Source organism: Musa acuminata, chromosome BXJ1-7 (assembly GCF_036884655.1).
Source record: "Musa acuminata AAA Group cultivar baxijiao chromosome BXJ1-7, Cavendish_Baxijiao_AAA, whole genome shotgun sequence".
In the NCBI taxonomy this organism is placed as follows: domain Eukaryota; kingdom Viridiplantae; phylum Streptophyta; class Magnoliopsida; order Zingiberales; family Musaceae; genus Musa; species Musa acuminata.
The window spans coordinates 3,362,445-3,388,391 of record NC_088333.1 but is presented as its reverse complement, the minus strand read 5'-3'; the positions used below and the strand labels follow the sequence as shown (position 1 = coordinate 3,388,391).

The 25,947-nt window shown below is 40.1% G+C and overlaps 3 protein-coding genes and 1 long non-coding RNA gene across 10 annotated transcripts; 2 read left to right on the top strand and 2 right to left on the bottom strand.

Moving 5' to 3' along the window:
* Positions 1–326: 326 nt before the first annotated feature.
* LOC135581818 (protein S-acyltransferase 11-like) lies at positions 327–7,994 on the bottom strand. Of its 4 annotated transcripts, none has more exons than XM_018828994.2 (7): positions 7,821–7,994; positions 7,004–7,022; positions 6,826–6,914; positions 5,162–5,396; positions 4,725–5,023; positions 1,889–2,385; positions 327–714 (listed from the first exon to the last, which is right to left on the bottom strand). In XM_018828994.2, exons 1-6 carry the CDS (start codon positions 7,839–7,841, stop codon positions 1,891–1,893), a joined length of 1,158 nt encoding a protein of 385 aa, XP_018684539.2. In that variant the 5' UTR covers positions 7,842–7,994; the 3' UTR covers positions 327–714; positions 1,889–1,890. The 4 variants fall into 4 exon arrangements, with proteins under 4 accessions (XP_018684539.2, XP_065046906.1, XP_065046905.1 ...); XM_065190834.1 differs by adding an exon at positions 6,289–6,474 and having other exon boundaries at positions 6,826–7,022; positions 7,821–7,967; XM_065190833.1 differs by lacking the exon at positions 7,004–7,022 and having other exon boundaries at positions 7,821–7,975.
* A 350-nt stretch (positions 7,995–8,344) lies between these two features.
* Positions 8,345–12,042, top strand: LOC135678251 (uncharacterized). 2 transcript variants are annotated; one of them, XR_010514877.1, is made up of 4 exons: positions 8,345–8,407; positions 8,516–8,541; positions 9,317–9,770; positions 11,669–12,026. It is a non-coding gene; the product is annotated as an uncharacterized LOC135678251 (long non-coding RNA). The 2 variants fall into 2 exon arrangements; XR_010514876.1 differs by having other exon boundaries at positions 9,317–12,042.
* A 447-nt stretch (positions 12,043–12,489) lies between these two features.
* Positions 12,490–15,244, bottom strand: LOC135678248 (BTB/POZ domain-containing protein At3g19850-like). 3 transcript variants are annotated; one of them, XM_065190827.1, is made up of 4 exons: positions 15,110–15,244; positions 14,960–15,016; positions 13,712–14,881; positions 12,490–13,160 (listed from the first exon to the last, which is right to left on the bottom strand). In XM_065190827.1, exons 3-4 carry the CDS (start codon positions 14,843–14,845, stop codon positions 12,753–12,755), a joined length of 1,542 nt encoding a protein of 513 aa, XP_065046899.1. In that variant the 5' UTR covers positions 14,846–14,881; positions 14,960–15,016; positions 15,110–15,244; the 3' UTR covers positions 12,490–12,752. The 3 variants fall into 3 exon arrangements, with proteins under 3 accessions (XP_065046899.1, XP_065046898.1, XP_065046900.1); XM_065190826.1 differs by lacking the exon at positions 15,110–15,244 and having other exon boundaries at positions 14,960–15,103; XM_065190828.1 differs by lacking the exon at positions 15,110–15,244 and having other exon boundaries at positions 13,712–14,859; positions 14,960–15,096.
* A 2,596-nt stretch (positions 15,245–17,840) lies between these two features.
* On the top strand, positions 17,841–25,479 carry LOC135678249 (dehydrogenase/reductase SDR family member FEY-like). Its single transcript, XM_065190829.1, has 8 exons — positions 17,841–18,233; positions 19,310–19,430; positions 19,857–19,974; positions 22,593–22,729; positions 23,929–24,030; positions 24,242–24,334; positions 24,682–24,754; positions 24,874–25,479. Exons 1-8 carry the CDS (start codon positions 17,947–17,949, stop codon positions 25,134–25,136), a joined length of 1,194 nt encoding a protein of 397 aa, XP_065046901.1. The 5' UTR covers positions 17,841–17,946; the 3' UTR covers positions 25,137–25,479.
* The last annotated feature ends 468 nt before the right edge of the window (positions 25,480–25,947 follow it).

The following is a 25,947-nucleotide window of genomic DNA, read 5'->3' as shown; positions in this document are numbered from 1 at the left end:
AGAACATACGGTGGTAGGGTTCTGCAACTGACTGTCGCTGTAATGGTGCATGTCCTCTTTAACAATCACAAAGGAAGGCACAGGCCATGGAAGCATTCATGAAGGGAAACAGCCTTCTTTCCCATGCTTGATACAAGCCTGAAAGGCAATATAATCCTAACCTTTGTGCCACAGTTGGTGTGTTATTTTAGTTCCACATAAAAGCACAATAGATGCACGATGCAGTTATTATTCAAAATAAATGACACATTCAGATACATAAGAGAAACAATCGTAAATTGTTTATATATGTGAAGTTCAATGACCTATAATTTGCTATGTGAAGGTAGAGTGCAAAGAAAATCTAGTATATAAAATATTCATGTACACAAAGTCGACGAGAAATTTACACTCACAAAATCAAGTACCCGCTGGTAATGTAGTCGGTGGACATGTAAAAAAGAAATGTACATAAAGATAATTTTTTTCCTCGTGTGTTTTAACAGAAAGTCCTTGTCTCTGACAAATATCTGCGGGCTGGTAAACCCACCTAGCAGCATCTGAAACTGTTGAATTCAAGAATCTGACATTGGAGGCTCACACTTGTTCTCCTGTTTTTCGTTTCGTGGAGTGAGGAAAAATAACATACCAAGGCGATCAGATGATAGTCGAGATTCTGATCAGAATAATCGGTTACTTCCTGATGTTTGTGTTGTCTAACACTTGTTTTGTACCCTGAGCATAACATCATGAATAATAATAATGTCATGACCAAGTAGTGTCATGAATAATATCAATAATTTTGTGCTCATTTCATGTTGTGATTGTTAACAGTTGCAACTTATGGCTATCATTCAGCTAAAAAGGCTAAAAAGATGCGTATGATATGTCAAATGCTGCACAAACTTCGTCTACAGCTATTAAATCTCCTCGTTATAACTGACAGCACATGCATGTTTATAGTGACAATGGGCTAGAAAGATGCATATGATATGCAGTATGCTGACGTAATTTGTTATGCTGCATGAATTTCATCCATAGCTGTTGATTCTCCTCATTACTGACTATGCATGCATGAAGCTTAGAATGGGACCATAATCAACACATCCAGTACCTATTGGTATTCACTTGTTTATTTATGGTTTAAGTGATGTCAGGCAGTATAGGTCGGAATACTACCCGTTATACTAGTACTCTATTGGTCCGACTAAAATTGTCAAAATTAATAGCAGACCAAGACTATAAACACTGGTTTTCTATTCACAGATAAATATTGATAAACGGGAAATCAAAACATTGCGGCTCCTGCCAATGCATGGCTGGGGAGGTCAGGGGAGCTCAAATATAAGCAGACTCACCCCTACATGCAGAAAGGTAACTGTATAGACATTAAACTGGCATGTTATAGCTCTATGATCATTCCACTGATACAACTTCTAGACACATGCTGTTTGGTTGCATATTAAAAAATCAAACCGCTCCTAATTTCTTCATGGGTAAGATAGTGAATAAACGAAATACTCTATAGAATCTAGCATCTGTAGGTCTCTTAACTACACGGTATAACAAGCACATTCTGACAGAATGAGTTGCAAAAAACCATTAGTCCTAATATTTCGCATTATTAGTCATGTTGTGTTCCAGTTGGATACAGTTAAAAAATATCAAGTTCAAGCTAAAACTTAAAGAAAAAACAAACAAGCACAAGCAAAATTCCAGAATGTATAATAAGTAGATTTCAGTATAACATAGGTAATTATGTTTATGCTAAATGGATCTAGCAACCCATGCTGATTAACTACCATTTAGTTATATTCTCAAAAGATAGATAGAAACTATGCAACTATTTGAGTTGGAAAATATTGAAGATAAAAATGGGTGACCAAACTGCATATGACAAATTACATACCTCTATAGAAGCTTGGAGCTCGATATATCTTGTGACTTTCCAGCATTTCCAGTACCCAAAAGTACTCTGTAAACTGAGTATGGGCAACCAAAGAAACGTAAAAGATTCTGCCAGCCTTTTTCTCCATGTGCAACATTATGTGAAGCTATTTGGTTGATATATGTGTTACCTTCATAAATCCAATAGAGTTGCTGCCACAATAACACAACTATACCAATTTCCACACTCAGACTTGCAAATGACAGATATATAAGAATTAGACCTCTTGCAGACAAAAGAAGTGCAGAGCTAGCCAAGGCAGCAACTATCTCCTTCACTATACTTGCAGCACTCCCAATACCAAAGCCAGATAATGCTAGATTTCTAATTTCCAAGGGCGGCCATACATGAAAACCAGCATACAGTGTCATCAGGAAAACGTAGGCGCAACTAATGACTACAGATATAAGGAACGCAATGAAATACCGGTGATTTGCTGCTCCAACACAGTTTCCTATCTGCACAAAGAAGTAAATTACTAATAAATAATCATACACCCTTAACAGATATCCAATCTCAGAGTTACTAGCTTGTGAATGCTAGTTTGCTATATAAAATACAACCTCATAATTGTGTATTCTTAAAAGCATCTCACAACTTAGAACACTAGTAAATTAAACAAATTACACTGCATGATCAGTAATAAAGTGCTTCAGAATTAAACCATCAAAGATGTCAGCGTGTGATCCTTCTCCAATAATAATTCCATATGAATTTGAAGTAATATCAAGAACACATGAAAGGGTAGAATGATTACTTTTTGAACTTTCGACAACAAAAAGATGTTAGAATTTAAGCATCCTAGATGAGTTCAATTTTTTATGCAATAAAGTGCAGTATCTCTTACAATTTACTAGGACCAGAACATATACTCGAGTTATATGACAAATTATGGTATCACTCTCTTGCATGAATAAATAAGAGACCAGCACCCCTCCCAACAGCAAAGAAGGTCCAGAGGCTGATGCCATGGGCCTTCCTGATATTTAGAATACACTGCCCACGTAAAAATATATACCTGAGGTGAACATCAAGAAACAACACAGACCAAGTACCACTCAATCAAGCATGTTCCAGTACATGGCTGTTGATTATTTTAAAGTGTCCTGCCATATTTTACTATTTCAGTGCATGCCACCACACATTACACAGCATGTAAAACATCAGTGAAGCACCAGAGTCAGCATTGTGTTTCTCAATATCTGCTCCTTTATTCTAAACGATACACCTCATTGGTTTCTTTTCCATGATTTCTTTATAATTAAAAAACTAAAGCGAGGTGGCTTCATCATGTCCTCTCTTTATCGTCATAGTTTGACACTTTTGTCCAGGGCCTCAAAGAGCAATCGTAGCCTGGCAAGAAACCCAATCACTATAGTTAATGTAAATCAACTTGATCTCTTGCCCTTGCAAGCTCAATCTATCTTGTCATTGCAATTGCCAACAAAAATGTCAACATCACAATCCCACAAGACAGATGACTAATGATAAAAAAAATACAGCTGAAGAGGGTATCAACAATATGGATACTGTTAAAACTGCTACTTCTTCATCGGTTCTAAGAAGTACATTGGAGCACCTTTTGATCTCATAAAATAAGCACACTTAAGTTAGATCTCCTTTTCTTCAGTAGAACACTAGACTACATCCAATCGATGAATTAATACACAAAATTTTAATCCTTACCATCTTACCCCAATACGTTAGCAGTTTTCACTATAGTAATCTGATGTTTGAGAGAATATTAGGGTCAAATCATGAAGTACAAAACCAAACATGTGTCCAAATAGTGGTGTCCAAACACAACAGAGAGGTCACACTACTCTTATAATAACTACTTTGAAGCATGTCACTGTATTCCATGCATGATATATCTGCAACTTATTTAAATAAGCTACCAGATCTCTACCCAGAAATCAACATTGGGGAAACAAATTCTTCATAATTTTCCACCATAGGATACGATCTTTGATGTACCCAAGAATATAACCATAATTTCAACTTTAAGGTAAACAGCTACTGCAGGTTATAGTTCAATGAGCAGAAATCTATATACATTTCTTCAAATTAAGCAAATAACTAGTTTTTATTTTTCTTTGGCTGACATCTTCATAACATTTTCCTGAGCTGGAGAATATATTTGATGATTATCTCCTAACTAAGATGCATTACTTTCTTAAATAGCCTTTTTGAAAAATTTCAGAATGCCCTTACAAGACACATCTCAGGATATTTGCCCGACCTGTACCACTCCAAAAAGAGAATTTTGCAGTATCTCACAAATTTTGACTTGGCCTACTTTTGGGGACCCTTTAAGCACTAACTAACGAGATGTTGCTTAGCTATGGAGACCCATTTCCAGCTTTTTTCAAAATACTGCCAGCATGAACCTATGCTTGAAACACTTAACCAAACTAAACATATCTTAAAAGATTGTGTCTGACTAAGATCGGCCATAAAAGCAGCCAACTTAGCAGGTAAGACAGAAGTTTTGATCAACAGGCTAAAATACAAATCATGGCACTATCCCGCCATAATGAAAATCATGTAATATAGAAGTTAATGAGATATGAACAAGTTCGTTGAAGATGGTATATAAATTCCATCTACACGTGGTATAACTACACTTGATTCCACTAGTTCATCAGAATTCAATGATTAAGAAAAGATGAAAGAATAGCAAGTCATATCAGTTTGGTACCTACAAATGGGCAGTGATGGACCCATATCCATAAAACTTTATTTCAAAGGAAAAATAAAATGAAAGAAGAGTATGTTACATTCATTTGGCACTTACAAATGGACAATGATGATCCATATCCAAAACACACATTCTACAGGAACGGCAGTGGTGTGCCCTTGGCGGCTTTGGCTTAGAACAATAAGCACAATATGTGTAGTTTTCCAGGCCATCTTTCTCCACAATTGGGTAGCTTCCCCATGGTATGTTTGCTGGTGCCCCAGCAGAACAAAAGGCTGCTAAGCAGAAACTGGAGACGGTAATAATAGACAAGACAGATGTTAACAGGCAATGAAAGATTCCACAGAACTTGCTGATTGAGAAAACAGCTGGGTAGACTGCCCAAACACCAGTACCTGTTATCGGTAGAGATAACAGGAAAATCGTTAAACGCTCTCAAATGTAACTTTATCTTGGCACTCAAGAAATGCAGAAAGTAATTAAATGTTCCCGATCAGAACAATGAAGGTACAAAAGATAGGTTTGCAGCTTACATATCACAAATAGCATGAAGAAAATTAGAATAGTAACAAAAAGGCGGTCTCGTACACGTCTCCACCAAGAAAACCACGTGCTATCGGGTTTCCTCAAAGTTTTGCATTGATCTGTTATTGCTCCACACCATCCACATTTGAATATTGGTGAATAAGATTCAAGAACAAGGTGTAATCCACATCCCCAGCATGTGGTCTTGTGATCCTCCAACATTAATGAAACAGAGTTCTCTTCCTACATATGGTCATGGATTAAGAATCAGATTTTGAGATACCAAATACATCAGCTCTTGAAAAAACTATTTCATAAAAAAAGGAAAAGAGATATATCAGGAAAACATTGTCTTGGATGACAACCTATACTGTTAACCTTTGGAAAATCAATTTTCTACATCATATGTACCTCAACTTGTAACTGTCTACTAATTTGGCATAGAAGGAAATCACAATAAGAAAATTGTTAATCTGCTATCTCTGCACTTGCTGGGCACTATAATTAATAGGTGGAACAAACAACGAAAACGAAGAATCAACAGCTGTATGGAAAGTCTATGAAACCATCCAAGTTTAGCAGTTTTACCACCAAGAGTATCCTAAAAATTCCTATGAGAATATCATTAAGCAAAAAATGTTAAGATTTAAGAATGGTTTCGAAAGGATGAACATAAAAATATAAATAAAAGTTGTCACTTGAACTATTCCAGAAATTTAACGGGTAACAGAGTTTGGTATCTGTCATCAATGGATCAACCAACATTTTTCCATTGATATGGGATATGTTGTGGAGCACAACCTCAAAAAAAATAAAGGGACACACCACGTACAATTTGTCAAATTTTACGTCATTTAATAGTCTTTGTCAACCGTTTAGAGCTGACACAATATCACCCAAGTCAAAATTTGGGGAAAAAGGGACTTGTCCATGAAACTAAAGGCCAATGATGTGGAGAAAAATTTACCATGTTGTAGGACTTAAGCTCACACAACCATGGACCAACAACATGAACTTTCCCTGGATTTGTGCAACATCTAGAAAGAACAAGTACTGACAAGTTCACCTATGGGACACAATAATCATCACAGGGACACAAATAAGGTAACAAAGTAACAAGCAAATGAAACAGTACCTGAAGACAATCAACTATGGTAAAATCAGCTGCATTATTAACTCGGTTAGGAGGATGAGACTGGCTTCATCTGACCCTACCCATGCTCCATAATTGTGGCCTCGTGCATCGGCATGTCTTTTTTACTTCATGAAACCATTTACAGAAATACTGTCTATCTTAAGGAAATTCAACTAGACATCTGCACTGCATTCATTTATAGAAACCCTCATATGTTTTACCCAACTTATGTGTTTGTTAGTTATAGATTTCAGCTTTAAAAGACATGATCTCAAATAGTACACTGAATTTTCTAATGCATAAACACCAGGGTCACATAGTTCAAATAATGCCAGATAACTAAATTGTCATAGATGAGTGGATCCTAGAAATAGTTGTAGGCTCAGATAGAGTTTCAAAGCTTTGCTAGTTGAGCGCAATGACTTGAACAGATCCATGCAGCCAATCCCAAATGCTTCGAACCTTAGGGCTTATTGTGGTCTATATAAGTATGGTGAAATTACTTCATTTTTGGGGATTGCAATCAGCATTTCTCACCTGAATCTGTTTCTGCATGCTCAATGCTAAGAACAATGTGAATGTTTTGGCAATGATGTTCAAGTTTCCAAGATGATACTTCTGGAAACCTGAAAAGTTCAAAGCTCAAACAAGCACAGACAGTCAACCTTTACTTGCAATAGTCTGGAAATATACATCAGGTAATAGAACTGCAAACCTAATCCAATCTCCAAAACCTGCAACAATTCATTGCCATTGCACCTAAATAGTGCGTTCCTTACAGAAGTAACCCAAACATTAATAAAAATATATATGTACCCTTACAAAGCATCACAATGAACAGAAGACCTCAACGGAAAACAACTGCAAATGACGAAAAAGAATGTTTTTGTAACTAGAAAAAAGAAAATTAACAACAAGGGATAGACAATAAAGTCAAGTCGACGACACTTGACTGGGTCCTCAAATAAAAGTACAAGAAACATCATCCAGTTCTCTCGGCACAAATACCAGTACCAAACAAGAGTCCTAAGGCTGCCTTTAATACAAGAATCACTTCCTAGTTAACCGAGTACTGGAATTATGGATCGATTTCCCTACATATTAATGACTTTATTGTTCCGTTCCCACCCCATAAGACATTCAAGCAACATCATTTCACACCAAAAGAGTCGCAACACATCGAAAAAGGATAAAACATGAGACAATATTAGGGTAAACCAAGAAAAAAGTCATCTTTCCTAAATCAAATAGCAACCGGAAGTTCAATTCCTAAGATTCCGAGTTCCAATCGCCACCCACAAATACAGCCTCAAGCAAGACACCAAGACACAAGCTTCTCGCGTCGCGATTCCGGCATCGGTGGGGCCGCCGCGACAACAACTGAACCCCCCAAGAACAAGAAGACGACGACGACGACCAAAATCCCGACAGACACCAAGGAACGAGGGATCGGTCAAATTACAAGACCAAGTGACGAGGGATTAGGGAAAAGAAGGAAAGAGCGGAAGAAGGGCGGAGACGGAATCGATTACCCTCACGGCCGCTTCATCCATGTACTCAATTTTCGGGGATGGAGACCGGCAGAGAGATCTGGGGCGCAGAACGCGGCCGATGGAGCCTCGCTTGGAAGCGAAGGGAAGAAAAGAGGAAGAAATATATACGAAGAAAGAGGAGGGGGTCACAGGAATTGGCTTTCCATTCGCCGGTTGTCTACGAGGCGATTAAAATAAGGATGACAAGCGTTATCTGCACGAGCTTTCCTTACGCGAGGCTGTTAGGGGCTGCTGAAGTGGTGGGACCACGCGAGGAGGCATAACTCTGATAACAAAGACGATGAGAAAAGCGGGGAAAAGAAAGAGGAAATATGTAGATCGAGTCATTGCGCGTGAACGGAACGCACGCGTATAACGTCCGCGTGGCCACAGAATCGATAGGGTTAGTTGCAGATAAGCCCCTGAGATTGTCTATTTTACGCATGCATGCTTCAGAATTTACATATAAGTCCCGGCCCAACCCATGTATATATAGTTTTTGCTTTGCTTCGTTTGTATAAGAAGGCTGGCTCAGCTTTGGGAGTCCATCGCAACCAAAGCACAGTTCCAAGGCTCCCCCAAAATGAGTGAGTTTGTGAAGGAATCTTACAAGGCTAAGTTGGACTACCAACAAAATCCCACCTTTTATTGCACACATCTCTCAGCGACTGACTTGGACTTCTGCTTGTGTGCAGGAAATTTTCGTGGAAATGTCGGTCCGGTAAGACTCTTCTGAAGCATATTTTCTAGTTCCTCCAGGTTGCAAAATCCCCCTTTTTTTTTGTTGGATAAGGAATAGGTTTAAGAGACTCTGGGTTTCCGGGCATTCTTGATTGCACTGGTTGGTGGATGAGTTTGCATTTTATTTTTGTGCAAATTCAAGCTGTAGGTCACACATCTGTAGTAAATTTGGGAAATTTACCTATCGGAGTAGGAGTAAAGCTCAACTGCCGAGCTGAACTTTGTGGTTTAATATTAGGCCAACCGGAGAAGAAGATGTTTCAGATTCTTACATTTTCTTGGAAGAAGAATTTGTTAGGGTTGTGTCCATTTGAATTTTGAAGCTTATAATTGTATTGGACCCTTTCCTAACAGTTTAAAGTTTCTGGGATTACTGGTTACTGAATCAAAACCTTTGTCATGATGTCTGAGCTGGTTATGAGTTTGAATCCAAAATCCATCTCTTTTCATTTTGCTCGGTGTCTAGTCACTGTTTGTGCAATGCCTTTCCCCTTGTTAAGTTCAGTCTTATGTATCAAACCTAATCCGGCTTGCATGTGAAAGGCCATGTTAATGCTTATAAAAATTTACATGAAGGTATTTAACTGTTGCTCTAGATTTTGTTCTATTGTCATTCAGACTTCTGTGTAGGTGCCAACTTATTTGGCATGATATAACAAAATTGGGATACATTTAAATTTATCCTGTCATGCATTTTTATTTATCCAGTGTATTTATATTTTTCCAATAATGGGGCTGCCAAATTGCTGATGCAGATTCTTAACAGGTGCCCATCATAAGCATTAAACGAGGCAAACTACATCATACTGCCAGCAGATTCAGCGTCCATCGCATGCTCAATGTCACAATGATCAGCACTCACAGTTGCTTCAGTTATGCTATATGATCCATCAAGATGAAGTCCACCTTCTTTACCAGTTGCTGCCCAGTACTTACATGCAGCTTTATCAGATTACCTATAGGGCTTAATATCAGATATTGACCCTGCCACAGCAAAACTTGCTATCACAGTCACAGGCTCTTTGTTCTCGGCATTTTGGGTTCTTATTCATTCTAAGGATTGTCATGTCTTGGTACCCCAAGCTCCTGGTGAAGCAATTTCCTTATGTTGTTGCTTATGCACCTACAGAACCATTTCTCAGCATAACAAGGAAGGTGATGCCTCCTCTTGCTGGAGTGGATGTCACACCTGTTGTTTGGTTTGGACTGGTTAGTTTCTTGAGTGAAATATTTGTAGGACCTCAAAGGTTATTAGTGCTTCTGTCTTGACAGGTCTAGCTTGTTGATTTGTGTACAGTTCTATTTTCTCAACATTTCTTTTCCTCCTTGATAACCAGTTGCCTAATTGTGGTATCACACGAACTGATTAATCAAACCTTTTATCATGCTGTTGCATCAGAGAAAAGTCTGTTTTAATTGATCTCCAATTGCTGAATTCTATGTCCCTGCAAGTGTTTACCAAATGTTTGGAGAACAACAGAACACTTGGTAGTCAAGCAGGCTTTCTAATCAAGAACTTGTATGTATCTGATGCGGTAATCCTGTGACTGATTAACCAAACCTTTTATCATCCTGTTGCATCAGATAAAAGTCTGTTTTAATTGATCTCCAATTGCTGAATTCTATGTCCCTGCAAGTGTTTACCAAATGTTTGGAGAACAACAAAACACTTGGTAGTCATGCAGGCTCTCTAATCAAGAACTTGTATGTATCTGATGCGGTAATCCTGTGACTCATGTACAGCTACAACTGACATAAATCTTCAGCACTTGTTGTGGAAGCTCCATAAGAATTTAGGAAATTTTACTTGAAGTCAGCTCAGCTCAGTAGCATGACTGTGTTCTTGATGCTGGAGATTATTTGGGTTAAGCAGATTGCTCAGGAAAATATAAAACTCCTTCATTAGCAAGTACTTACTCTGTCACTCGCTTTCCAGATCATGAGGATTCTAAACAGTTAATTGCCCTTCATTTGCCTGCCATACATTCCTCATTAATGTCATTTTGGTGCTCTTGTTGCTACAAGAAATACTCTGCTAGCCATTGTGGCCATGAAGAAAAGAAGAACCTTGATGTACTTCCAAAGGATTCATTGTTACAAAACTCCAATTAGCCTACATGTTGATATAGAGATTACAAGATTATTATGGCCTCTTAACGTTTATCCGAAATTGCATCAGTGAAGAATTTTTTGTCTTCATGGTTCATATTACCATCCCATCTGCCTTTTGAGTTTTGACATCTATGATATCTACATTATCTTCAAAGTAAATGATTGTAGTTGTTTTGCTTCTCTTTTCTTTTCAACCTAGCAAAACCTCAAATTTGCATTTCAATTGGTTACCTATTACAATAATGTGATACTGAATTAAGTAGAATCTTCTTTTAAGCAGAGTGTTACACTGTAGGCTATGATTGTGGTTCAAAATGCAGGTAAATCCTGAGAAAGCAGATAATTTGAGATACTTCAACCTCCATGGCTCATGAATCATAGTGCTTTGAACCAGATCTGCTCTGTAGCAACCGTTGGATTTATCCACACCAGAATGGTGCTAAGTTCTAGGCTTCTGCAGATGCATATGGTTGCATACAGAACTATCTTGGACAGTAATGTGGCCTTTAAACATCATTTAGGCTCTAAAATTAGACTTCAGCCTCCAGTAGACGATTTGTCCATTACTGTAACACTTAAGTTTGTACTGACTGGATATTCTAGTATCAATAACTAATTTATGGATATTTTTATTTAGGCAGTCACATCTATTTTCTTATTCCCAGAATTTATAGTCATCCATGGCCAAAAAGTTGTCAGGTAATAGCCATAATGGTAACCTAGTTGCAGTGTGCAGACAAAAGATGGCTTTAGACATCAGACATCTTGATGCTGTTTTTAGGTGATTTATTATTTTATCTTTGTATCGGTTAGCATTCTTCTTTTGGAGCTAATAGGAAACTATCATGTTCATGCTACCTACAATCTTGAACAGACTAGTTATTAGTAATTTGGATTTAAACATATCAGGTCACGCTGATCGAATCAGTTTGGTTTGAAATGCTGGCCTGATAGACCTGTACAGTCAGGTTCTAACAATTGGTTTTTTGTTGCAGTCAAAGAAACTAGATGATGCTGAGGCCATGGCAGCACAAGGTTTTGTGCCAAATATCAGAAAGATCGGATTTATTTTCTGATTAGAGAATAAGCTTGTTGCTTGGTGGATGCAACTACTTTCAAATGCTGCTTCTTTTGGTGCAAACCAGTGGTCCCATGGAAACATACATACTGTATACCAAATGACATTTTTCTTTCTGCTGCATCTGTTACCTCTTTGCTTCTTGGTCATGTGATACTGTCAAAAATGTGCTGTCCTGAGATGTTTGTAATACTGAATCAACTTTTGTTTCAGCAAAGAATGTCTCCTGATAATGATGTCTCAAGGAACCTGCACATGCATCTGAAATTGAAACAAACTGTGACTGCAGTTCATTCTGATGGTGTTAAGCAGCTCATCATCAGCATCTTCTTGTCCTTGATTTTTCATATTGTAAAATATGAGTTGTCAAAGATTATTTCTGGTTATATTTGAGATGAACAGTGTTGAGCATCTCATCAGTCTCTTGCCTTGGTTGCAAGGAGAACAAAAACAAGGGGAGACTCTAGTCAAGATTAATGATTGAATCAGATGCTGAGAACAGTTTTGAGTTTTCAGAATGGATGAAATGAATTGTTTTAGCTGAATTCATTTACAATGAACACATGGCAAAGCTCTGAATTGAAAGCTATCATTATAGATTTTTGTGGTTTTTGCTATATATAATTCTACACACATAGAATTATATAGAAGCTTTATAATGCCATTTATTCTACAATTGCATGCTTAATATTTTGCTATGAGCTGAATCATGAGGAACTTACAAGAAAGAAAAGGGGATTTAAATAAATTCTCATCAGTTCTATATAGTGAAAGCTTTACAAACTCCTCCATTGGTGTTCAGCTGATCTCACAAACAAATGTTACAATGTAAATCTTAGCTGAAACCAAATCAAATAACAATCAATTATAAGACAAACAAAATGAAGCTCACAATAGACATACACAACTCTTACAAACTGCTCTTATACAGAAGGGAAAAGAGAAGAACTTGTTGCTCTACATTGATACCTTCATAGGAAGAAGGTTGTGAGCGCAGCAAGTCAACAGAGCCTTGGCATTCCTCTGCTGCCATGGCTCGTGGACTTGCCCTTCGCCATCTTCGCCATTTGACCCTTCATGTTCTTGCACACCTTCTCCAGTTCCTTCACCCTGCACTGCATTCTTTGCAGGTTGAGCCTGAGCTGCTGCTCCTCGTCCAACAACTCCGGAGAGACCCCCTCAGCGGCCGTCGCGGTGGTGCGCTCGACTCTCCTTGGCGTCTGCGATGCCTCCGCCATGAAGCTTCGGATCTGCATCTCGGATTGCTGCGAGGCCAGCGCTTGCACTGCGACTCCCGGCGGAATCCTCCTGTTCTTGGCGAGGTCTTTGCAGGCCTCGAGAGTGAGCTTCTCGTAGTTGAGGCATCGACACAGCCTCGTTCTCTCCTCGGTGGATAGTGTTGGGTGTGACTGGCATTCATATAGCAACGGTGGCTTAGCCATAACCACATCGAATTCGACAGGAAGAAGGCGATGATAGATCATGAACGGGTAGTCGTTGCAAGAGTCGTGTTTGAAGCAGAACTCATCATTGAATGGAAACAAATGGTAAGCGAACATGATTCGTACTATGGTACGACGAAAGATTCTCGAGATGAAAAGGAACGGTTTTTACGAGGGTTAGAGAGAGAAAGGAGAGGATGAGGATCTAAAGACACGATCTTGGAGTGTGGAATTCGAATGACATCCCGCTTGTGCCGCTTCATGCGCCACCCAACAGTGATTGCTACAGAGACGCATCACAGAGGAGGCAGACACGTTTGGCATGTCAATTCAGGCAAAAAGAGGAGGAAGCCGATGGCTGGGAAGTCGAGAACCCCTTTTGCATCAGCTTGTCAAAAGCACTAATCTTCTACCTCACACCAATCATGCACACATGATTGTTTCACATGCTTACATGCACATGAGAACTTATGCAAGCAATCAAGTGAAAGAGAAGAACGGTAGCTTCGAGGTCTTACCTCAAGATAGATCTCTAAGGCTCTGTAGATCCCGTCAAAGCAGTCTCTGGCTGAATCTGGTAGGCTCTCGGCTACCTCCAAGAACTTTGATATCTGCAAGCTCTGGTCAGGGGAGATCTCTCCTAGGTACTTGTCGATCAATCTCCCAACCTTCTTCATCCTCTGCATGTCGACACCATCCTCCTCGGTGCTTATAAACGTTCTGACCAACCTCAGCACCAGATTCACATCGTATGCAGCACCATCATGGCCTGACACCAGGAGATCATCCAGTGTGGCCTGGTCAAGCATCAGCCCGATTGGCCTCTCCAGCTTATGTCTGCATTCCTTGCTGATACCCAGGTCTGAGACCACCCTCAGCACCCAGAAAAGCCCCCGGCAAGAAAAGGCCGTTCTTTGCATCAGTACCACTCCGTGAACTGCGGTGTCTGAAAGGCCGCCGTACTCTTCCTTACAGTAACCGAGATTGCCGCTTCCCCCACTTGAGCATGGCTTTCGAACGGCTGTCTTGAGGTAATGCAGAAGAAACCTGGTGAGGACGAGGTTCCTGTTATCAGTACCGTAAGCTCCAAGAGTCTTCATGATCTTTTCTATGGTGTTCGGAGCGAAGACGGTGAGGTCATCGAACCACCAATCGGAATTGGAGCAAGGCTTCATGGGCTCAGGTGTCTTGGTAAATGAGGAGCACCTGAAACCATAGGTGTCAGGCGAGGAGGAAGAAGACGAAGAGGAAGGAAATGGTGTTGCGGATAGGATCGGCTGTTCTGAATTGGCTGACATCTTTGCTACGAGAGAGGAGACGAGCTTTTGCAGCAGGCCGCAGGAGTCTGCAGCTGAGAAGAAGACCTCGCAACTCTTCAAGGCCGTCAGGATGTCATTCCATGTCCAGTGCAACAGCCCATCCAAGAAGCCCTCTGTCTGCCTCAAGAGGTTGCAGGTAGACACCTTTTCCGTCATTTCGAGAAGAATGGCGGAGCAGTGGAGGAGGCAGATGTTGGATGGGCTAATGACAATGCTACCATTGTTGTAGCAGAACCTCGCCACCAGCTCAAAGCCATATGGGCCTCCTGGGAACTCCATTATCTTGAGTCCTGAGCCCTTCGCGTGGCTTCTCCTCTTCTCCTGCTTCACCATCTTCTTCAATCTACCTGAGAACGAACAGAGGATCCTCTGCAACAAAGTAGAGCTATCAAAGACTCAGATAACCAGAAAAGAGACACTAACATATGTGAATTCGGTAAAGAATACCCGATGGAGGAGGAAGATGTGCTGCCCATTGATCTGAACCTTGAGATCACAGAGTTCCTGCATTGCTGGTGGCAGCTGAGTGATGCAAAAGAGGAGAACAAAAGGCTGCAAAAGGCTTGCAAAGAAGAAGACTTGATGATGATATCTCACATTACAGCTGTTTGATGGCTATGTCTGTCACATGTGTCTTCATGAAGAGATAGGTAGTTTAGTTAACATGCTTGTGATCCCTAACAAACAAAGCGGGGGATGACTCAGTAAGCTACTTCTTCATGTGAGGGTTCTTCTTACAATGGAAAGCTGTATAGATTTTGTCTGGAGTTGGTGACAGCCTTTGCAAGTATAGCATCCTTGGGGTATAGAAGTTGTGAATACCTTTGTCACTTTCAGTGTTTTTGACTGGCTCTGGTTTTGGAGTTACATTGGATTGCTTCTTTAGGCCATGGAAGAGTTGGATTGCCAATGCTCTCAGCATCCATGGCATTGAGTAAATCCAAAGGCTTATGAAAAGAAGGGACCATTAAACATCTCACACTACTGACAGAGAACCAAGAAGCCTCGACTCTTCTCTCCAGAAATGTAGAAGTGATGAGGGTGTCATGACAAGAACAACTCAAAGTCCCAAATCCTTCTGCATCAATCACTCTGGCAACCAAGATGATAAGAAGGATTTTACCAAGGCAGAAGCTCCAGATTGAAGCTTTGTGGTTTATCTTTGTTCCTGTGTTCCAAACTCCTCTGACTACAGAAACTTACAGAAGAACTAGGTGACAAGTTGGTCCAGCAACCAAATTGTCCACTGGTCTATCATTCATAGCCCCATCCAACCAAACTCTTGGTTAATTCTAGCTACACTCCAACCACACATCCATTCAGGTGTTGGTTTTGCTTTGCATGACTCACAAGCAGCACAAGAGTAACATCATATTAGAAAATACACAGCTGCTACTGCTGCTGCTGCTGCTACAAAGTAGATGCTCTTCAAGAGGTTTAGGTTGCTCTCCTTCAGTCCTCACATCCCAACCAGCCATCAACTGATGTTTTTTGTGCATCAGGTAAAACACTGGAGGAAGCTTCAGACCCAACGCTGAAGCTCCTTTGTTATCTGTTGGCTAATTTGAGATGGAGTAGATTGAATACTTCTCATATCAAGATGATTTGAATGCTCTTTCTCTCTTTTAGGTTTGCAGTCCCCAGTTCACGGGAGAGCAGTCCTACAGGTGAGCAGAGGAATGTTTTCTTACCTCGAGTAGAGTATGAGCCGCCTGGTTCAGTTCAGTTCACGGGCGTCATGAATTCTTCTCAGTCAAATGAGCTTATCAACTTCTCATCCTCAAGTAGAAGAACGCAGATAAAAGAGTCAATTTTGTCATCAACGCTTGTCTAGGAGTCCGCTTGACAGGAAAAGAAACCCATGACTTCATGGACCAATCGAGATAAGATGACAGGAAAAGAAGTCCGCTTGTCTAGGAGGTCGAATCTTGCTCCCTTTTCCCTTTTCTTCTTGAAGGAAAAAGGTAGAAATATGAAACGAAAGGCTGTTCCTTTAATGCTAGTAAGCAGAGTAATCTTGCTCACAGATTCCACAGCTGAAAGATGAACAACATTGACACAACATGGGACATCAAAATTGCTACAGTCCTCATAAAGAGTTCAATGACCATCCAAAAAGAAGTGCATCAACCTTGGATGGCTCCTCATACTACCCAATAAGAAATGCCAACACGGAGTCCAACGTACGTGCGTTGATGGCACTACCACCGTCCTTCTCTCCCAGTTTGTCCACATACACGAAGAGACCTTTGAATGGATTTGAGATCATGGCCTCTGGCTGAACAGTTTTGGATGCATATGATCATTTAGTTTGAAATATTGGGACCAGGGAGCCACAGCTCAGGATGACTGTGACTCCATTGTCGCAGAAGAACTGTAGCTACAATGATTCCGAACCAGGAAGTAGAGTTACTACGTGTATGGCTCTCTGGATGTGCAGATACCTGCATACTCCGAATACTACAGAACCATATGTGTAGACGCGACAATCTTCACCCTGAAGCAAACAGGAGAGTTCTGATGCACACAAGCAGATCATTTTCGACTTTAACCTGGCCACATATCGAAGGGAAATTACATCGAACGCTTGGAGGGCGCAAAGTCGTTTTCAAGGTTGCAAGGGAGAAGGGGACGGCCCATTGGGCTGTTTCGACCCACGTGGGTGCCACATCACAATTTTCTCGGATTCCTACGTGACACGTGGGGCCTATCGGGGCCCACTAATCGGGTCCCACCACCCGAGAAAAGTTGCAGGGGTGATTCGGTCAACCTGTGAAAATAATTTGGTTTTTACATGTATTCCTCCATATTGAATTCTGATTTGAAACTTCAAATTTTTGTATCCATACATATTTATATTCAAGCAAATTAAAAGTCACTAATTCGAGTTTTTTTAATCTTTTTCATATCTGCTTCCAAAAAGTAAATCGTACTGCATTTATCCCTTTAAATATACATTTAGCGTATATATATATATATATATATATATATATATATATATATATATATTATTTTTAATCTAAATTAGCAATTGATAACCATAGTTTAGTAGTGGATTAACAGGAGGGACCTATGTGTAAAATCATAATAGTTAGAGGAGCTTAATGTTCTATTTTTTATTTACAAAAACTAGAAGGGTGAATATGAAAAAAAGGCTCCGGCGCACACCATAGGAATCACAGCGGTCCACATCGACAGCAACTGATTTGGACGGTCGCGCCCAAGTCGGAAGCACACCACGTGTTCCCCTCATTTTGCGTGCTCACTTAGTTCGGTGTGCGGGGGAAAAAGGGGGTCACAGTAAAAAACACCGAGTCTTATCGCCCCCTTCACCTCCGATGGAGAGGCATTTGACCAAACACGTCGGCGTCGCATTATTCTTCTAATATAGACCACTCATTTCCTCCCTCCGCCATCCACCCCTTGCTCTCACAATGGATTCCAACCCCCGCGCCCGCTCTTCTCCTGCTTCTTCTTCGATCTCGTTGACTTCCTCATCGGACGGCGGTGGAGATGGCGGCGATGGAGGGCGGAAGGATAGGAAGAAGGAGGCGCTGGGGTGGATCGAATGGGGGAGAGGATGGTGCAGCATAATCGGGGAGTTCCTCTTCCAGAGGATCGCCGCTAGCCATGTTGAGAACCCTCTGCCCGTCCCCCCGCTCGATGGCCTCACCTGCATCGTCACCGGCGCCACCAGTGGCATCGGCCTCGAGATCGCCAGGTCCCTCCTCTTTCTCCTCGTTTAGAACTTGTTCTTTACCTTCCCCTTCTTGTTCTGCCGGCCTCTAGACTGGTTAGATTCGCGCGTTCTACTCACATCGCCGTACTGACCTAATAGTCCGTAATGATCTCTTTATCGTCGTACATTGGCCGTCCCCAAACCCCGCATCGGCGGGAGCCTCGCCGTGTACCGGGTACCCCTGGATGCTGTAAATGATGCTCGAAAATGTTTGTTTGATGGCAATGGGATTCTGCTCTCTGCGAACATTTCATTTCATCTGATTCGCATTAGGGTTTTAGTTATCTGGGAAATCTTCCTTGAAGACTGCTAGGAAATCTTAATCTCTAATTCTTTGACAACCATTCTGATGGTGTTGATTAAAGGCGCTCATCAACAGGTTGTCTCTTTTATCCAAGGCATTGTGGTCTTAGCATTTATGATTGGTTTCCTATGATGTGAGCGTATCCACGCAACCTAATCAGCTTGGCCATGGTGATTCATGAGCTTTCCTTAGTATAAATTATGCCGTGCTCTTACTTTTGTTGCTCACAGATGGCCATAGCGGAAAATTGACACTTTCACATTACTGTTGTGTTCTGATTCCAATTTTCTATTATTGGATTCCTTTTGTATCCAATGCAAAATTGATGCCAGAACCAGCTCTTGCATTTTTATTCTATTATTTATGATCATTATTGGATCAAATATTGTAGTGCTGAAGCATATTGTTCTAACTTCTAAGAGCAATCATACTGTCTATTCTTTCCATACAAGTCTAAAACAAGGAGGAAAATTTTCCTTATTTATCTGAGTTTAAGCTTTTGGAAAAGCTTTGTTGGATCAAAAGCCTTGTTGCCATTGTTGCTGTTGTTTATTTTCACAAATAGTATATATGCTGATTGCTTTAGCTCCAGTTTGCCTTTTGTTATTCTCAAAATTTTGGCGTTTTACAATTAATATAAGGTGCAAACTTTAGATGAATTTGTCAAAAGAAATTTCATTCTTGTTTATGCTTTCAGTCAATGGTTTCATTTATTGTTACTACTTACTACTGACAAATTATTAAATGGAAACAGGCAACTTGCAGAGTCAGGAGCACATGTTGTGATGGCTGTCAGGAGAACAAAGCTAGCTCATGAGCTGATCCAGAATTGGCAGAATGACAAGTCTGAGATAGGGCTAACCCTTAATGTTGAGGTATGTGCCACCGAAAATACAAGCCAGTACTGAAAAAATAAAAAGAAGCCAGTAGTGTCCCTGTTATTGCTACCACATCTCATAAATGCCAACAAACAGCTTATGTTTTTATGTTTTCTTTTTCTGTTATTTGGGGTATGATTTTACTGTAATGTCTTCTTATAAACTCACCTTGAAGCAGATGACTGTGGCCCCATGGCTTGTTGGCTGGTGGGTTGCTAGTTGGCGGTCTACCAGCCTGTTGCCAGCAGCTAATACAAGCAGCCTGGGGGCTTCAGTATCTGTGCTTCTGTACTTAGTAGTTTATATTACAGAAAGGACTTGATCAGGCATGCATTGTGATTTTTTTAAAAATTAAATTATCCTTTTTCTGTCAGCTGCAGATCGCATTGGCTACTATTTGATTTTTTGTACTTCATTGTCCAGGCAATGGAACTTGATCTGCTCTCTCTAGACTCTGTTGTAAGATTTGCTGAAGCTTGGAATGCTCGTATGGTACCGTTGAATGTATTGATCAATAATGCTGGCATTTTTGCAATTGGAGGTTTGAATCAAGTTCATTAATCTAGTAGTCTTTTTAATCTGCATGATGAACTACATTAACTCCTTATGCCAGATATTTAAAACCTGAATGTCAGAAACATACAGTTTGATAGACCTGGAATTGTGCTTTTGTTGGATGACATGGGAATAAATTTAAATGGAATGGTCTAACAAAAAGAGTGTTTTAATGGAATTACTGTTGCATAATCTTGTTTTCCTTTTCCTTCACATGTTTTTTCAGGTAAACTGTAGTTTCTCCACCTATGGCTTGTCCAGGTTTCAACTTACCTATTTGAGTTTTGAAGTGTGTCATTTGACTTTTCAGTTCTTTGACTGCATCAGATAACCCTTGTTGTTACTCACTTCATATATGAAAAATATTCTCGTGACAAAAATATCCTGATTCATCAATATGGAAACAATCTCTCTGTTTTGTTTGTAGGGTATGGTTTCTTTCATTGGCCTTCCCCAGTTCTCACAGCAAGAGCCTCATGCATTAGGACCATCCCTTTTTATGAAAATATCCTTCTTGTTAAAATTATATGTTTTATCAGACCATGACTAATTTTGGTATTTGTGGATAAATAAACTTTTGACTTCTTCATTTATTTGGCATCAAATTTCGCTGATGTGGTGCTCGCATTGCATATAAATGTTTGAAATAGCACATGCATTGTCCAAGTAGGTTCCACATAGTGATTTCAATAGGTGCTCGAGCGCTCGTCTAGGCGCTCGGGCAAGGCGAGGTGAGGCCCGAGAGCCTCGCTTCACTTCCAGGCGGTGCGCTTCAAAGAGGCGCCACCTAGGCGCTCGCCCGAGCCCAGGCGCCGGGCGCTTCGGGCGAGCGCCTGGGTTAAACTAGGCGACCGAACCAGCGTTTTCGGTCTAGTTCGGTCTCCGGTGCTTTAGTTGGTTCAATCGAACCAACTAAAGCACCGATATCAACTGCCGCTGCCCAACCCTAACCCTGCTCGCGTTCACGCTACCGCTGCTCGCTGTTGCTGCCACTGTCGTCACTCCCTCTACCGCTGTTGCCGCTCGCCGCTCCCGCTCTCGTTGCCGCTGCCGTTGCCACTGTCGCCGCTCGTCGCCGCTGCTCACTTTTACCGCCGTCGCTGCACCCTCGGTCTTCCCTTACACTCCTCTTCCTTCTCCTCTTTCGAAAGTATATTGTTAACAGTATACTAGTAACCAAGGTTTGTCGTACCGGACCGACAGGCCAGCGGTACGCGGACCGCGCCTGTAACAGTGCTATAGTACTCGATACACCTAGGTGTACCGAGCGGTATACCGTACCGTACCGGTACCGAGCCCGGGTCGAAATGCTGGTACGGTATGGTACGACATACCTTGCTAGTAACAGTAATGTATTTGCATTTATTAGATTAATGATATATTATTTTGATTTTAATACTGTTAAATAATTATATTTATTAATTATATTATATATTTTAATATTTTAGCGTCTTGTTTCACTCGAGCAAGCGTCCGAGCAAGCGCCTAACGCCTCAAGTGTTTTTGGACCTTGGCGCCTAGTGCTTTTTAAATCACTGGTTCCACATATATGTCACATTGATCCTATGTTTGCCACACGCATGCCATAGGATCCCTTGTTGCTCCATGAGCTTTGCTTAATTCTTTTCCTCCATTTGCTCATCTTCCAAAGCTCAAAAACCTTTGATTTGCCTACTGATCTTGGCCAGCTTAATTCATGGAAACTGTCTCTCTACATTAAGTACAAAAGCAAAGTTTGTCTGTTCTCTGGAGCCACTATGTGTTGGTTGGTATCTACAAGTGTGATTTACTTCTTGTCTTTGTACCTTAAGCTTAGGATTGTAGTGTCTTTGCCGGCACTCACAACTCGTGTCTGCCTACCTATGCTGCAGGCCTGCCCACCATTGCCAGACCTTTTGGTACTTCTTGTCTTTGTCCTCCTCCTTTCCACCTCTGCTTACTCCTCCGCATCCCTTGGTACCATCGTATATACCGCATATAGATTGGATATGTCAGTACCAGTACCCAAGATATGAAACCTTGTATAAAATTATATGTATTGATTCTCCCTAGACCTTTCATTGGTAGGAGCCTCCTCAACTCGGCTGCACCAACTTAAATCAATGATGGTATACTTGGATATAATATTGCTCCTTGAGCATTCTATCTTTATGCAATAACATATTGCTTTCACTTAATCTCCCATTTTAATCAGTCTTCTTTTTTAGGAAATCAAGATATCTTCTTTTTCTCAAAAGTTTTCTGATGACATGTATCTCATTTTCGTGAGTCACGCAGCAGAATAAACTTAAATCTTATGTAGATTTATATGCATTTCAAAGAATCCCCTTTGTTTAAAAAAGCACTTTGGCTTGTTTCACATTTTATTAGTTTAGTATGTTGACTGCTTCTGCACTATGTTTTGTCTATTGCTATATCCTTGTTATAATGCATGTTATTTATGGTTTATGTGGTGGAACAGTATGCACACTTAGTTTCTTCACTTGAGATATTTGCATATCAATTATTGTTGTTTATCAACCCATCTCAGCCTTAACAATCAAAAGAATGTTCTTGCACATGTGATGTCTCTGACATAGCTAATGTTTTTGCATTGTTCTTTAGAACCCCAACGATTTTCAAAGGATGGGTATGAGGAACACATGCAAGTGAACCATCTCGCCCCAGCACTGCTTTCGTTGTTGCTTTTGCCATCGCTTCTTCGAGGATCTCCTAGCAGAATTATCAATGTTAATTCTATTGTAAGATCATTTTTTTAGTAACACATTTCTGTTGAAACAGATTTGAGTTTTTAGTAACACATTTCTGTTAAAACAGACTTGACGCTTAAAATTGATGCATAATAACCTTTAACATGTATTGCTTCACTTGTGATACCAACATGAAGAGTTCCTTCATGAACCTGAACTCGTTGGATCTCTCTTATCTTTGGGGCTACTATTTGCATTCTAAGAGATCCATAGGATGATAGACTTTTCTAAAATATGCTGAGACCAACCTCTGTGCTTTTTTCTTGGTAGAGGTAGATTTTGGAAATTGATATAGTGAGTTATTTGAAAGCAATGTTAAAAGAAAGAAACTTCCTGATCAAGTTCTTCATCGCTATTGATGATATAGGCTTAAGCTCTGGTAACTTTAGATGAAGCTTCAGTTGTCATATTCCTTTAAAAATCAATTCTTATTTGCCTAACTAGTTCTCGGGAAATGTGTGTCCATTGATAAAATATGAAATGAATTTAAGCATTGCTTATTGATTTGGATAAAAAACTTCCAGCCAAACACAATTACCTACTTATTGGTGGTCTCATGGGAACTGCTGTAAGTTCTTAAAGCCCTAACTTGTTTAAATTTGGTGGCAAAACAATAGTTATTAGTGATTCTTCGGGGATGGGAATTTTGTTGTTATGGGTGATGGCTGCTTTCTTTATGTTATTGTCCTAATGACTACTCGATAATGTTGTCGTTTCTAAATGACATTTCAAATGATATTGAACCTTTTTTCTTGATTAGTAGGATTTGTTTCCTTTTTTCCTTTTCTTCTTTTAGTTTTATTCTAGAATATTTTTGGAAATATGAATAGACTTATTTCATTACTGCTAGGAGTTAGTAGCCATTCTTCAGGGATGGAAATTTTGTTGTAATGGTTATATGGGTGATTGGTGCTTTCTTTATGTTAATATTCCTAATGTCTCCTCGGTGATGTTGTGGTTTCTAAGAGGCATTTCAAATGATACTGAACTTTTATCTTGATTAGTCAGTGTCTTCCTTTTCTTCTTTTAGTTTTACATGGTCTATTGTTAATTGCAATGTGTTGGCCATGTGGACATCGAGGATGTGAACATGTCTTCTGGAAGAATATTCATGTATTTCCTTTTGTTTCTTTCAGTTTAACTTGTTCTCTCTTTCATAACTCTCTTTTTTTTTCTTATTTTACTTTTAGATGCATTTTGTTGGCTTTGTGGACACACATGATATGAACATGACATCTGGAAGAAGCAAATACACAAGCTTAGAGGGTTACTCAAGTAGCAAGCTGGCACAGGTAGCTGTAATAAACTTATTTAAAAAAATATTTTGAATTGATTATTAAGTTTGTCTTTCTAATGAAGGTATATAGTATGGCTATTTTTCTTTGATTTCAATAAGATTCTGATTCATTGTTGTCATTATCCTATGTGAATTAGTTATGCAATTCCTAATCTCCAACATTGTAAATGATTCAGTGATGAAATGATGGAACATTATTGTCTCAGGTAAAATTCACTAGCATTCTTCACAAGCGAATACCTGCAGAAGCCGGCATCAGCGTCTTGTGTGTTTCTCCCGGCATCGTTCACACGAATGTTGTGAGTCTTTTAGAAATCTCTTGTATATTTTTTCCCTTCATTAGTGGTGGTTCTTTTTAGTGTTATCCTTACTTGATAATCCACTAACAAGACTTGCTTGAAGAACAAGACCTCAGCATTCTAATGCAGAGAAACTGCTAAATCAATCTCAGTTAGCAACTTTGTCTCCCATAAGCTTTGGCCTAAACCAACCCGCTGAGTCCTTGTAACCACCAGAAGATTCAAATCAAGCCTTTAGGATGTTAGCATCCATAGATGTCAGATTTGCAACTCATGCCTTTTAACATCTTAAAACTGTTCTCTTTTGCTGCATATTTGGGTGATCTTAACATGCTTGGAATTTGCAGGCAAGAGACCTACCTAAGGTCATCGTTGCGGCTTATCATCTAATTCCATATTTCATATTCAGTGCTCTCGAAGGTACGAACACCTTCCTGTGGCAGGATCATTTGTTATCGTTACCATAATGTTCATTCCCATAATATTTATTTCAGGTATTTCCCCGACATAAATAATCAATTGAACTTTTGGTGTTGTAGGTTCAAGAAGCACTCTATTTGCAGCCACTGATCCTCAGGTCCCAGAATACTGTTCAGTACTGAAGGCTGAAGAATGGCCTGTTTGTGCCTACATTTCGTACGATTGCCGTCCGATAAACGCATCCGAGGAAGCCCACAATCTCAAAACTTCACAGGATGTCTGGGAGAAAACATTAGAGTTAATCGGGCTCCCATCCGACGCCTTGAACAAGCTCATCGAAGGCGAGGCAGTGCAGTGCCGTTTTGGACCAAAAGAAGAATGACGACGACATGATTTTATCCAGGTCATAATTTTGCAATTGGCGAATTGTTTCATCAGTCTTCTTCGCAAGGGAATAAGATTAACGATTAGGTTACCCTCTGTCCTTGCTGCTAGTTTGGTGCATCGTAAGTGGCATTCTCAAGGATTCTGAATTAGACATTAGTTTACTACTTGACCCACCCAGAGAGACTTCATTGTGTGTCGCCTTGGAAACATATTTAATGGTTCGTGCCTGCCTGCCTGCTGGCTGGCTGGTTGATCAAGATTTGCATGTCTATGTAGATGTCGTGGTCATACAACTTTTTCATTTGACTGACTGATTCGAGCATAAACTGTTACGCGCATCTGATCCACTCCACACATGATTGTTGCCTTTGCTCGATGGTAATACTCTTTCTTCCTCCCTCCCTCCTTTTTGTGTTCTTGGTTCTCTTCCTTCTTCCTCAGAATTCTAAGGCAATCCATCCATCACAGAAATCGTATATTTAGGCTTGCTTTGTCGAGTGCCACAACTGTTATTCCTAGTGGCGATACTACTAGGAGTTAAAACACTGCCAACTCCATTCTCAAAGGCTGAGTAATATAATATAGCATCTGTTGTTTCTTGGATGCAATGTGATAAAGATCCGAAACTTAAAATATGCACTAGTGTTAGGTAAACTGTCCATCAAGCTGGCCACTAGGGTTAAACATCCATAGACAGTCTTCACTAATCTGTCAGCCTTTCTAGGCGGGGAGATATATGCTAATGCTTCAATATAGAAAACAACAAACCATTTTTTTAATGACATCCTGCTTAATCTCTAAGTTAA

Bases quoted from the DNA above. Each gene is read 5' to 3' on its own strand.
- LOC135581818 (XM_018828994.2), bottom strand. From the start codon at position 7,841: ATGGATGAAGCGGCCGTGAGG. The intron at 5,397-6,825 runs GTGAGAAATGCT...GACCATATGTAG, and splicing joins GCATGCAGAAACAGATTCAG to GAAGAGAACTCTGTTTCATT. The intron at 2,386-4,724 runs GTAAGTGCCAAA...TTCTTTGTGCAG, and splicing joins TGGATCATCATTGTCCATTT to ATAGGAAACTGTGTTGGAGC.
- LOC135678249 (XM_065190829.1), top strand. From the start codon at position 17,947: ATGGATTCCAACCCCCGCGCCCGCTCTTCTCCTGCTTCTTCTTCGATC. The intron at 19,975-22,592 runs GTTTGAATCAAG...ATTGTTCTTTAG, and splicing joins TGGCATTTTTGCAATTGGAG to AACCCCAACGATTTTCAAAG. The intron at 24,031-24,241 runs GTAGCTGTAATA...TTATTGTCTCAG, and splicing joins CAAGTAGCAAGCTGGCACAG to GTAAAATTCACTAGCATTCT.
- LOC135678248 (XM_065190826.1), bottom strand. From the start codon at position 15,022: ATGCAGGAACTCTGTGATCTCAAGGTTCAGATCAATGGGCAGCACATC. The intron at 14,882-14,959 runs GTATTCTTTACC...ACTTTGTTGCAG, and splicing joins ACATCTTCCTCCTCCATCGG to AGGATCCTCTGTTCGTTCTC. The intron at 13,161-13,711 runs GTAAGACCTCGA...TATGAATGCCAG, and splicing joins CCTTAGAGATCTATCTTGAG to TCACACCCAACACTATCCAC.